This window comes from Carlito syrichta, unplaced genomic scaffold (assembly GCF_000164805.1).
Source record: "Carlito syrichta isolate Samal-C Ts95f unplaced genomic scaffold, Tarsius_syrichta-2.0.1 Scaffold303148, whole genome shotgun sequence".
NCBI classification, from domain to species: domain Eukaryota; kingdom Metazoa; phylum Chordata; class Mammalia; order Primates; family Tarsiidae; genus Carlito; species Carlito syrichta.
Genome location: NW_007247244.1, coordinates 248,946 through 261,380, shown reverse-complemented (window position 1 = coordinate 261,380; position 12,435 = coordinate 248,946). Strand labels below are relative to the sequence as shown.

At 41.4% G+C, this 12,435-nt stretch overlaps 1 protein-coding gene and 1 long non-coding RNA gene across 4 annotated transcripts in view; one reads left to right on the top strand and one right to left on the bottom strand.

Moving 5' to 3' along the window:
* The window catches only part of LOC103260230, a 55,006-nt gene that overhangs the window by 18,016 nt on the left and 24,555 nt on the right, over nt 1-12,435 (top strand). Inside the window, exon 2 of the long non-coding RNA XR_504274.2 lies at nt 4,279-4,375. This is a non-coding gene — a long non-coding RNA (uncharacterized LOC103260230). The remainder of the gene's footprint in view (nt 1-4,278; nt 4,376-12,435) is intronic.
* Nucleotides 1-12,435, bottom strand: part of TRAF5 (TNF receptor associated factor 5) — a 29,733-nt gene that overhangs the window by 9,977 nt on the left and 7,321 nt on the right. Inside the window, exons 2-7 of one of the 3 annotated variants that reach the window (XM_008057874.2) lie at nt 11,600-11,818; nt 10,230-10,287; nt 7,366-7,467; nt 4,192-4,356; nt 3,508-3,585; nt 3,115-3,189 (exon numbers count right to left, since the gene is read on the bottom strand). In XM_008057874.2, the coding sequence (XP_008056065.1) occupies nt 3,115-3,189; nt 3,508-3,585; nt 4,192-4,356; nt 7,366-7,467; nt 10,230-10,287; nt 11,600-11,817 (696 nt within the window). In that variant the 5' untranslated portion in view covers nt 11,818. Of the gene's footprint in view, nt 1-3,114; nt 3,190-3,507; nt 3,586-4,191; nt 4,390-7,365; nt 7,468-10,229; nt 10,288-11,599; nt 11,819-12,435 lie in introns of those variants that run through there. The other 2 variants (XM_021712249.1, XM_008057875.2) reach the window with 2 other exon arrangements.

Genomic DNA, 12,435 nt, shown 5'->3' with positions numbered 1-12,435 from the left:
TGCAGTGGCGAGGTCTTAGCTTACTGTAATCTCAAACTCCTAGGCTCCAGGAATCTTCCTGCTTCAGTTTCTTGAATAGCTAGGACCACAGACAAGTGCCACTACACCCAGCTGATTTTTAAATTTTTTTTAGCTTTTAATTTTTTAATTTTAAAGATGTGGGGTACAATTCAGGGAATTTTTTAAAAAAAATGTTTTATTTTGTAGAGACATGGTCTTACTATGTTGCCCAGGCTCGTCTTAAACTCCTGGCCTCAAGTGACCCTGTGCAGCAAACTGGATGGAGTTGGAGACCATAATACTAAGTGATCTATCACAGAAACAAAGAACTGCCTTGGCTATCAAAGTGCTGGAATTTCAGGTGTGAGCCACCATACTCGGCCCAATTATACAATTATATATTCATATTTTGAAATCCTATGCATTTGATAAAAAGAATGGGATGTATGTACAGAAAATAAATACAGTTTGTTCTCATTTGTGCTAAAAATGTGTATATATATGTGTGTGTATATATGTATATATGTATATCTGCCGACTCTAGGAAGTTGGGTGTGGAAACGGAGAGCAGCCTTTTACTTTTCAGTCAACATCCTGTTATAGTGTTTGACATAACCACATATTTCTTTAAAAAAAATTTGAAAAGAATGTATATTATGAGAAGTCTTTAAAAAAATCGGTGAAGAGTGCATGAATTTGTCATATATCAAACAGTGGTTGTCTTGGTTGAAAAAGAATTGAGTTAGCAGAGCACAGTGGCTCATGCCTGTAATCCCAGCACTTTGGGAGGCCGAGGTGGGGAGACTGCTTGATCTTAGGAGTCTGAGATCACAGAAGGCTGAGGCGGAAGCGGGTCGAGGCTGTGGTGGCCAGGAGCGGCCACTGCACTCCAGTCTGGGTGACAGAGTGAGACTCCAACTCAAAAACAACAACAAAAAAAAGGAGTCTGAGATCAGCCTGTGCAACACGGTGAGACCTCGACTCTACAAAAAAAAAAAAATTAGCTGGGCATGATGGCACATGCCTGTAGTCCCAGTCACTTGTGAGTTGAGGTAGGCGAACTGCTTGAACCCAGGAGTTTGAGGCTGCAATGAGCCATGATTGTGTCACGGCACTCAAGTCTTGGTGACAGAGCAGGTCCCTGTCTCTTAAAAAAAAAAAGTTATATATGTGACCTAAATATCAGTAGAACTGCAAGGTTACTGTCTGGTTTTATTTTTTCTTTACTTTTCTTTTTTTGAGTCGAGGTCTCCCTTTGTTGTCCTAGCTGGAGTGCAGTGGCACATCACAGCTCACCACAGCTTCAAACTCTTGGGCTCAGGTAATCCTTAGCCTCCTAAAGTGCTGGGATTACAAGCATGAACCACTGTGCCTGGCTCATTTTTTATTTTCATAGTTATTACAAAACTGCCCTCAAAAGTATTGGATATTATAAAATGTTTTAGTCTTGTCAATCTGAGGGTGAAAGTATATTTATTGTTTACAATTTACATTTATTTAGTAGTGAAATAGAGCATTTTTCTTACACCAGCCAAATGAAATTTGCCCATGTACTATAATACTTTGCCTATCTTTCTATTAAGTTAAAAGGTAATTCACATGTAAGATTTTTTTTGTATATTAAGGAAAATAACTCTTTTTGGTCTGGTCATATGCTACCAATTTTTCATTCTGGTTTGCCACTTGACTTTATCGTATTTTTAAAAACCATGTAGACATTCTAAATATTTATGATTAAAACTTATCAAAATTATGGTTTCTGGTTTTGTGTAGTCGTCTAAGAAAGGTTTTTTTTTTTATTTTAAGAATGAAAAATTCACTTATATTTTCTTCTAGTATTTTTATTATTTTTTAAATAAACTTTATTTTGGAGTAATTTTAGATTTACAGAATATTTATAGAATATTTATGGAATTATAATATAGAGTGTGATACACTTTAATGCCTAAAACTTTGATCCATCTGGAATCTGTTAAAAAGATTGAAGTAAAGAGAAAACTTTAATCCATTATTTATCAATTTATTATTATTTATTACCAATTTATTATTATTTTAAAAGACAAAGTCCAGCTCTACCACCCAGGCTGAAGTGCAATGGAACAAGCACAGCTCACTGCAGCCTCAGATTCCTGGGCTCAAGGGATTCTCCTGCCCTAGCCTCCTGAGTTGCTAGGACTATAGGCATGTGCCACCACAGCCGGCTAATTAAATGTTTTTTTTTTTGTAGAGATGAGGGTCTCAGTATATTGTCCAGGCTGGTCTCAAACTCCTCGGCTCAAGCAATACTTCTAGTTCAGCCTCCAAAAGTGCTGGGATTATAGGCATGAGCCACCATGCCTGATCCCAAACTTTATTTTATTTTAAATTTATTTTATACAGTTCAGTGAATGATAATTTTAAAGGTATATTAAACATAATAAAATACATTTAGCAACATGATTTCTAGTGAATTTTGTTTCAAAATACTTGCTTATATACAGAGGTACCCTAAAGCCAGGATTGGTAATCATGGGAGGAGTGACTCCAGAAAGTTCCAAACCAGGTGGATGTAATGGAAGACAGAAATAGAAGTAATTATTGTGATGATTAATTTTGCATATCAACCAGGCTAAACTAAAGTGCCCAGTTGTTTGGTCAAAAGTAGTCCAGATGTTGCTGTAAAGGTATTTTGTATATGTGATTAACACAATTACTTTAAGTAAAGCAAATGACACTCCATAATGCGGGTGGGCCTTATCCAATCTGTTGAAGGCTTTAAGAGCAAATACTAAGGTTTCCTGAAGAAGTACTTTTCCGCAACACTGCAGCAACTCCAGCATGAGTTTCCAGATTGCTGGACTACCCTGCAGATGTTGGACTTGCTAGCCCCTACAATTCCAATGAGCCAATTCCTTAAAAATAAATCACTCTCTCTCTTTCTCTCTCTCATATACACACACACAGACACACACACACACACACACTCTGTTGGCTTTGTTTCTCTGGAGAACTCTACTACAATTACAGAATTATATGTCCTTCTGCATCCTAAATGTGGAATAAAAGAGTAAAATGAACTTCCCAAGTGAATTATGAAGTAGAATACAGGGGTAGAAACAAAAAGTCATTCCCTACCTTTACACTACAGCCATAGTGCTTAAAAGGACAGTCTTGTTCGGCTTCAGGACATACAGCAAGGTGTTCATCCACCTATGAAATGGACAGCCACAGTTATAGAAATTAATCACCAATTCTCCAATTGCCTGATATAACTGCAGCAGCAGGGAGCCAAGAGTGGCTTGGGAAGAAGGGAAGGACCAGGAGAAGGAGAAATGCCTGGCAGGGAAGATCTATGATGAAAACAGAGGACTTTACAGGGAAAAGAAAAGGGAAGACAGAGACACAGTTACAATGGGTATAATTGAAGTCTTGGGTACTTGCCCTTGGGATTTTTATCAAACACACACCACAGTAATTACTAAAACTTTATCTTACATACAATCTACAGAAAGGATTATTTAAGGTTACCTTAGATCTTGGAATAATCTGCAAACACTTTTTGGGACAAGATACCAGGTACTCAGGACACAGGTTTTCCTCATGATTCTGAAACAGAAAAGTACAATGAAACAAAGTCAAGGGTTGTCTCACAGTGATGACACATGTGTCTCTTTGGGGATATATGTCATGTGGCTTACCCGCTACAGGATATTATGGCCTCGTTCCAAATTGAATTAAAGATGTCAGTTTTCTTAATGTAAATAATTCAATTAAAAAATTAAAGTTTCCATGTATAACAAAAGGTTAGAAAGCACGGGATTCAAAGAAGGCAGATTAGAGAATTACTGGCATGGCTTGTTTGGCACATGTAAAAGGTACCCAGTGCTCTCTTTTTATGCCTGTATCCCGCCTCTCCAGCTAGATTATAGAATTCGAGGGCAGACATTATCGTCACCTCCTTGTGACCCAGCGCTAGCATCACTCCTTACACACTCACACACAGCAGGTGCTCAGATAACATTTTTGCCAGTCATAAATGTGGTCCTGCCAACAAGGAGATTTTAAGCTTTTCACAGAACTTCTCTCAGATAAGTCCTTTATATCTGATTCTGTACAAAAGTAAATGGAGGGATATTCTTCTGGTGTCCTACCTGATTCACTGTGACCACTCAGGCAGAATTTAGCCTCATATAGATGATTGTTGTTTTTTACCTGAAGATTGATGACTACCACATCCTTTTTACAATAAAGGCATTTTTCCTCTCGAAACCGACAGTATGCACTCAAATGCTCTTTCAGGTCTTTCCGTAAGACTGGTTCCTGACAGTTCTCGTTAGAACAAGGCACAGCTTGAAATAAGCACTGCTGAAGGTGGTCCTGCAACAGAGAACAACAGGTCAGTAGAACCCGCTGACCGGGACAGTGGGAAGGGAATCAGCTAGAAGACCCAGGAAGGGAGGGAGAATTGGGTGACTGGGGGGAGCTTGGCAGAAAGGTTCTCAAGGGGAGGCCACCTGCTGAGGAGAGGACATGGGGAGGGCTGCTTGGACTGGAGGCTGTGAAGTCCAACCTTGTTTGGGAATTAGGAGGAGAAGGGAACATAGGCACAGAGGGAAGTATATCAAGCTGGGTTTAGATAACCTGGTAATGTGCTTATATTCTCAGCTTAGTTTGTGGATCTTTTCCTTAATTTACCAGTTCTTCAAGGACGATTTTATTTCTTTTTGTGCTCTCTTCATCCTCACCCCTAGCACCAAGTATTGGTTTCTGCACAGCAGATGGTAAAAGACAGGACACAGGGAACAGAAAAAGGAGAGAGGGCTTATTCTGACTCAGTGAAAGGAGGGAAGGGATTAAGAGCAAGAAGAGGAAGGGAGAGGAAGCTGTTCTAGAAGTGATAAGGAGAAGGAGACAAAGGAATTACAGGCACACAGGCCCAAGAGAAGCTGGGAATGATCAGATTTGTAACATCAGGAAATATTTTTAACCATTAGCAATAATTTATTAGCTAGGTATGGTGGCTCATGCCTATAATCCCAACACTTTGGCAGGTGGAGGTGAGAGGATTACCTGAGCCCATGTGTTTGAAACTAGCCTGGGCATCTTGGCGAGACCTCATCTCTACAATAAATCAAAAAATTAGCCAGGCATGGTGGTGGACACCTGTAGTTCTAGTTACCTGGAAGGCTGAGGTGGAAGGATAACCTGAGCCTGGCAGGTTGAGGCTGCAGTGGCCGTGAGCATGCCATTGTACTCCAGCCTGGGAAACAGTGAGACTCTAACTCAAAAAAACAAAACAATAATTTATTAAAAATGCATTTTAATTTTAAAATTAAAATTATTTTTATTTAATGCTAGAGAATAATGACGTGTTCATTCCAGGGTTCTCTGTCCTAGATTTTTAAAAGCAGACACGTCTCCATGAAAACCTTTGTATCACTGCAAGTTATGGTGATACTGACAAGGTGCCAAAATCTCTGTGAACTTGTCTCCCTGCAAGAGCCTTTAAATCAGGTTGGTAAGCTAAGGTTCACAGGCCAAACCTGGTCTGCTACTTGTTTTTATAAATAAAGTTTTGTTGGAGAACAGCCACATCTATTCCTTCACATAGTGTCTATAGCTGGTTTCCCTCTAAAATGGAAGAGCTGAGTAATTGTGACAGAGACTGAATGTCTGTAAAGCCAAAATATTTACTGTCTGACTTTTTTTTTCCTGTCTGGCTCTCAACAGAATTTGGTGACCCCTTCTTTAAAAAAAAAGAGCAAACAGTTTTTTGACAGTAAGATAAATATTATAGCTATTCTCCTTTGCCTCTGGTTATAGTAAGAAACAAATGGTGATGACAGTTGAGATGCACATCTTCCCCCAAATTCTTTGATACTACCTCTTAACTCTCACCTAGTCAACATTCATTTAAAACTCTACTACATGTAAGATCCTACGCCTTACCACACAAGGTCATGGGGGGTGGGAGGGAACAAGGCATGAGGGAAGAAATAAAAGAAACAGGTGGAAAGAAACCAACCCCTGCTCTCCAGAAGCCTGTGATCTGGTCACTAAAGCTGTCTAATGGTCCATCCATTTAAGCCTCATTTCCTTTTCAGGCTTAGTGACAACAAAGTTGGAAAAAAGGCATTGCTCTAAGCCCCAACTATTCTAAACAAGTAACAAAGGACACATGAAAACACAAAAAGTTCCATGAACTCCCAAAGAAATTCCTTGGTTTAACAAGAAAATCATTTACACATTTTATTTTTTTGAGTCGGCGTCTCACTATGTCACCCAGGCTGGAGTGCAGTGCACACTCATGGCCACTGCAGCCTTGACTTTCTGGGCTCAGGAGATCCTTCCGCCGCAGCCTTTCATGTAGCTGGAACTCAGGTGTGCACCATCACACCTGGCTAATTATTTATTTATTTAAAGTAGAGATGAAGTCTTGCCAAATTGCCCAGGCCGATCTCAAACCCCTGGGCTCAGGCAATCGTCTCACCTCAGCCTCCCAAAGTGCTTGGATTACAGGCATGAGACACCACACCTGTCCCATTTACACATTTATAAACTCAGTGCCTGGGGGATCTGGAGGCATGAGAGAAAAGATTGAATCATCTGAAATACAAAATGTGTAGGCGTGAGGGGGAAATTTCAGCCGCCTCCAAGCAATTCCCTGGAAATCTATAGTGCGATCAAACCTGCTGTGGGCCTGCCAGACAGGGCCACATTTCCAGCTTCCCATTTAAGCACTTTCCTGGAAGGAAGAGCAGTTGAGGTAGCTTCATTTGAAAGGCACCCAACTCTCTTTCACCTGTACTTCCCCTACATTTTATTGTCTTGCATCTCCTATCAATGCTTCACCTTTAAACCACAAGTTATCTCTTTTCTGGTCTGCGTGATCGGCCTTAGATTATAAACACTGCGACACCGGGGCCCACAGCTGCTGGGAAACCCTCACCACAGCACCAGATGAGAAAGCAAATGCTTTCAGGGAGGGACCTTCACAATCACATCTTTCTGCAGTCATGCCCAGGCTCCCACCCTAGAGACCCCAGGCCCGTCACATGCCCCAAGATGACATGTCCTTGTTGAGTGTTCCTTGCGTCCAGCATGTCCCATCCCTCTCTTTTGGCTCAATGATCCTTTACACACATTTTAAGGTCCAGTGGACATGGCATGTCCTTTATGTACTCCACACAGAATGAACCTCTTCACTCCTACCTCAGCCCCTAGTGTGCTGTAGCACCACAGCTAACTGTATTCTTAAACCAGGAATGCTCTGAGGGCAACTCAGCGAATCCCCGTACCATGCTTAGCCCAATGACTGTCACATAAAGGGGTTCAATACCCCTGGAAAAATGGCAAAGGCAAATATTGTTCATGAGTAAGACCAACCTGGTATCGTCCCAGAATAATCTTGGCATTGCATCCAGGAGCGTTGTTGCAATATATGTATAAATTGAGGACTTCTCTTTTGCAGCAATTGTCTTTAAATATCTAAAAAATAAACATATTGGGTCTCACACACTCCAAAGCTTTACAGCATTGTGAATTAAGATACTATTAGTTTGGTCTTCAAGTATATCTCAAAAGTCAGACGGAAACTTTCAGACAGTGGTTGGAATGGAAATATCACACTACCACACCAAAAGAAAAGGCCATCCCAGATACAACCTTCTGACAAGTCACCCAACACTCAAGGCAGGTAACTCAATGTCTAGTACACACTGCAGCAGGGAAGAATCTCATGGTGAACTTGACACCACACTCTCAAAGGTCAGGAGGTAGGGTGGCCAAGAGTGGTGCTCTCAGCTTCCTGTCCCAGGGTAAATGTCTGCATTACTCATCAGATAGTGTCACTGAAGTTGTGCTGACTTGTTATTTCAGTGCAAACCAGGGGTTGGCAAACTTTCTCTGGGAAGGGTCAGATAGTAATTATTTTCAGCTTTGCAAGCCACATTACATCCATCTCTGTTGCCACATTTCAACTTTGCCATACACAATACTTAAATAAATGGGCACAGCTATGTTCCAATAAAACATTATATATAGACATTGACATTTGAATTTCATATAATTTTCACACCACAAAACATTATTCTTCTTTTGATTGTTTAAAATAAATTTGTATTTTGAAGTAGTATAAGATTCACAGGAAGTTGCAAAAATATGAGGGCTTCTATGTACCCTTTTGATTTTTTCAACCATTAAAAAAATGTAAAACAAAAAATATATATATTTTAGGTCACAGGCCATACAAGAACAAGTGGTAGGCTAGAGTTGTTCCAAGATTGTAGTATGCCAACTCTTAGCAAGTGGATCAAACAGATACACATAGCCCTCTGGTAGGCATTTGCAAAACACATCATAAGTATAGAGAACAGACATGTACATCAGATTAGGTGACTAAGGAAAGCTTTCTGGAGGTGATCACTTGAATATCCTACACCAGAATCTTAAAGGAGGAAAACTGAACTTAAAGGGAAGTTTTAAGAGAGAAAATCTTCATGACCATGGGATAGGCAGCAGTTTCTTAGTTAGAACACCAAAAGAACAAGCAATCAAAAAAAGAAGAAAAAAAAAGATGAACTAGACTTCAAAATGAAAAAATTTGTGTTTCAAAGGACACCATTAAGAAAGTGAAAAGACAACCCACAGAATGGGAGAAAAATATTTGCAACTCACACAGCTGATAAGAAACTTGTATCCAGAATATATAAAGAACTCTCTAACTCAACAATAAATAACAAATAACCCAATTTTTAAAATAAGCAAAGGAACTGATTAGGCATTTCTACAAAGAAAATATACAAATGGACAGTAAGCACATGAAAAGATGTCCAGCTTCATTAGCCATCAGGGAAATGAAAATCAAAACTACAATAAAATACCAGTTTACACCCCACAAGGAAGGCTGTACTCAAAAAGACTGAGAATAATAATTTTTGATGAGAACTAGAGAAATTAGAATACTTGGTACAGCTGCTTTGAAAAACAATCTGATAGTTCTCAAAATGTGAAAAACACCATATGACTCAGTAATTCTACTCCTAGGTACCCAAGGAAAACGAAAACTAGGTCCACATAAAAACTTATACATGAATATTCATGAAGGCATTATTCATAACAGCTCCAAAATGGACACAAACCAAATGTCCATTAACTGATGAACAGATGAACAAAATGTGGCCTATCCATACCATGGAATGGTATTTGGTAATAAGGAATCGAGTACTGATACATTCTACAACCTGGATGAACCTTGAAAACATTACACTAAATGAAATAAGACAGTCACAGAAAGCCATATAGAGCATGATTCTATCTATAAGAAATATCCAGAATAGGCAAATTCATAGATGCAGAAACTTGATGAGTGATTGAGGGGAATTGGGAGTGACTGCCAATTGGTATGGGGTTCCTTTGTGGGGTGATGGCAATATTCTACAATTAGAGAGTGGTGATGACTGCACAACTCTGTAAATATATTAAAAATCTACTGAATTGTATACTTTAAGAGGAAAATTTTAAAGGTATGTGAGACATAGCTTAATAAAGTTGTTTTATTATTATTATTATTATTATTTGAGTTGGAGTCTCACTCTGTCATTCAGGCTGGAGTACAGTGGCATGCTCACAGCCACCACAGCCTTGACCTGCTAGGCTCAGGCGATCTTACCCCTCAGCCTTCCAAGTAGCTGGAACTACAGGCACATGTCACCACGCCTGGCTAATTTTTTGATTTACTGTAGAGAAGAGGTCTCGCCAAGTTGCCCAGGCTGGTCTCAAACCCGTGGGCTCAGGCAATCCTCTTACCTTGGCCTCTCAAAGTGCTGGATTATGGCACAAGCCACTGCGCCCAGCCAAGAAAGCTTTTATTAAACATAATAATAATACAAGGAAATTTAAAGGATTAACCAGATGGGAAAGTGAATTCCAGGAAACAGCATGTTCCGATTCTCTCAGCAGCTCAATATGGCTGGAGACAGTGTAGAAAGGGAATGAGGAGGAAGCAAGAGAGGAGGCCTGGGGTGGGGGTAGAGGGTGCAGGCAGTATAGACCCAAATGAGCCTCTCAAACAGGTGTAGGAGGAGGAGGAGTAGCCGCTCCTGACCCCACAGCAGAGGAATATGAACTCCAAGGAAGGTCTCCCTCGACCATTCTCCTGCTCCCTCCTCAACGTCTATTTCAACCAGCATACTGGCTTCTTATTCTCTATCACTCAGAAAGCTGCTAAGCCAGAGCAGTGACTGTCTTACCTCCTGAGATTTGATGACCTCCTTATCTACAGGACAGATTGGCACTGCATTTAATTCCCTGGAGAGAGAAATAAAAACAGAGCCCAAGTTAGATATTTACCTCAATGCCTCTTCCAAGAGCAGCCCAGCACTCCAGCCATGTTCTAGCCCTGGGCAGGTGGGTCCCTGTCTTTGCACATGTTGTTTCTTCTCCCCTGAAGGCAGCCCCTGTACTCCTACTAAAGAGCCTCCCCAGTCTTTCAGTCTGTCTGAAAAATTCCCATTCATCCTCCAGGAAGCAGTCAAACACTGATTCCCCAGGTAGAGTTAAACGCCCCTTCTTTTGTTTGTTGTGCTCGGCCACATCTGTCTCTTTCACTGGACTAGGACAGTCTAGAGGCAGATGTGACTTTTTGTTACACACTGTACCTCTAGCTCTTCAGTTCTGCACTCAAGAGCTTAATTGGGCAAAGTGCCTGGAACACACAGATGCTGAATGCACGAACACAGGAGTGAATGAGGACCCAAGGTAATAAACCCCTTTTAAAGCTTGACAGGGTAAAACAACTGCCTTGTTGCCCCTATATAAGCCCCCAAAGCCTGCTTCCATGTCTCTCCTGGTCTCCTCTCTCAAAATGTCATGAGACAGGTTTTTTGGGGTTTTTTTTGAGTTGGAGTCTAACTCTCACTTTTTTGGGTTTTTTTTTTTTGAGTTGGAGTCACCCAGGCTGGAGTACAGTGGCATGCTACAGTTATTGCAGCCTTGACCTGCTGGGCTCAGGCAATTCTTCTGCCTCAGCCTTCCAAATAGTTGGAACTATAGGTGTGTGCCACTACACCTGGTTAATTTTTTTATTTATTGTAGAGATGAGGTCTTGCCAAGCTGTCCAGGCTGTTCTCGAACCCCTGGACTCATGCAATCCTCTCATCTAGGTCTCCCAAAGTAATGGAATTATAGGAGTGAGCCACTGTGCCCGGTCATAAGCTGTTTTTACAGCTGCCCAGGAGTGGGGACAGCATCCATGACAGTGAAGTCCCTTCTGGAGCTATAGTACCTCTATCTCAAGGCAAGGAAAGGTTAGGGTGACTGCAACAGAGGCACCATGAGATTCAGGCCTTTCCCAACAGCTGGTGCCCAAACAAAGTGTGCATCTGGGTCTACTTTCCCATGCAAAACAGGTATAGCCTGAATTTTAAGAAAATTCAGGTGAATACCTATAAATGAGTAGCAAAAAAATGAAGATTTCTCTTCAGGCCCTCAGAGGGGCGCTGAGAGAGCCTTTCCTTGTATTCATGGTACTGTGGCCAACCGCAGCAATTCCAAAAACCACGATTACAGTTAGGTGGCCACAGCTGGCACTGAGGCTGAGCTGCAGGCCCTGCCCACTTACCTCAGGGACAGAATGCAGTGCTGGCAGAAGCGGTGCCCACAGCCTGTCTGGTGGGGGTTGTGAAGCACCGAGTGGCAGAAGGCACATTTGTAGCGCTCTTCCAACTGTTCCACAAACTGGTACTCTGTATCAGGCTCAAAGTCCAAGGAAATGGAGTTGCCGGAATTCTGGCGGATGAAACCACAGGGAACACCTCCTTTCTCCTCCAAATAAGCCATCCTGGGGAGTCAGGGGAAGAGAAGGAAAACCAAGTGTGCAAACATCAAAACAACTACGGTCATCAGGTTTTGTTTTGTTTTTTGAGTCGGAGTCTTACTCTGTCACCCAGGCTGGAGCGCAGCAGCACACTCACAGCCACTGCAGCCTCAACCTGCTGGGCTCAGGAGATCCTTCTGCCTCAGCCTTCCAAGTGGTAGGAACCACAGGCATGCGCACCATACTTGACTAATTTTTTGATTTATTGTAGAGATGAGGTCTTGCCAAGTTTCCCAGGCTTGTCTTGAACCCCTGGACTCAGGCAATCCTCTCGCCCAACTTCCCAAAGTGCTGGGATTACAGGTGTGAGCCACCACGCCTGGCCAGACATCAGGTTTTTTAGTTGTTTGCTTAATAATTAGTGAATATCATTCACGTGGTCATTCTGTTATGACTTTATAACAATAGTGACAACCTCCTGCCTGCCACTGGGGAGCTCTTGAAATGGTGAGATGTATTTGGGGTGCCCAAGTTGGAGAACCAGATGACTTCTAGCAAGAGTGTAAGAGACTTCAGCTCTTTGTCCATCAACTTTTTTTTTTTTTTTTTGAGTTGGAGTCTCACTCTGTCACCCAGACTGG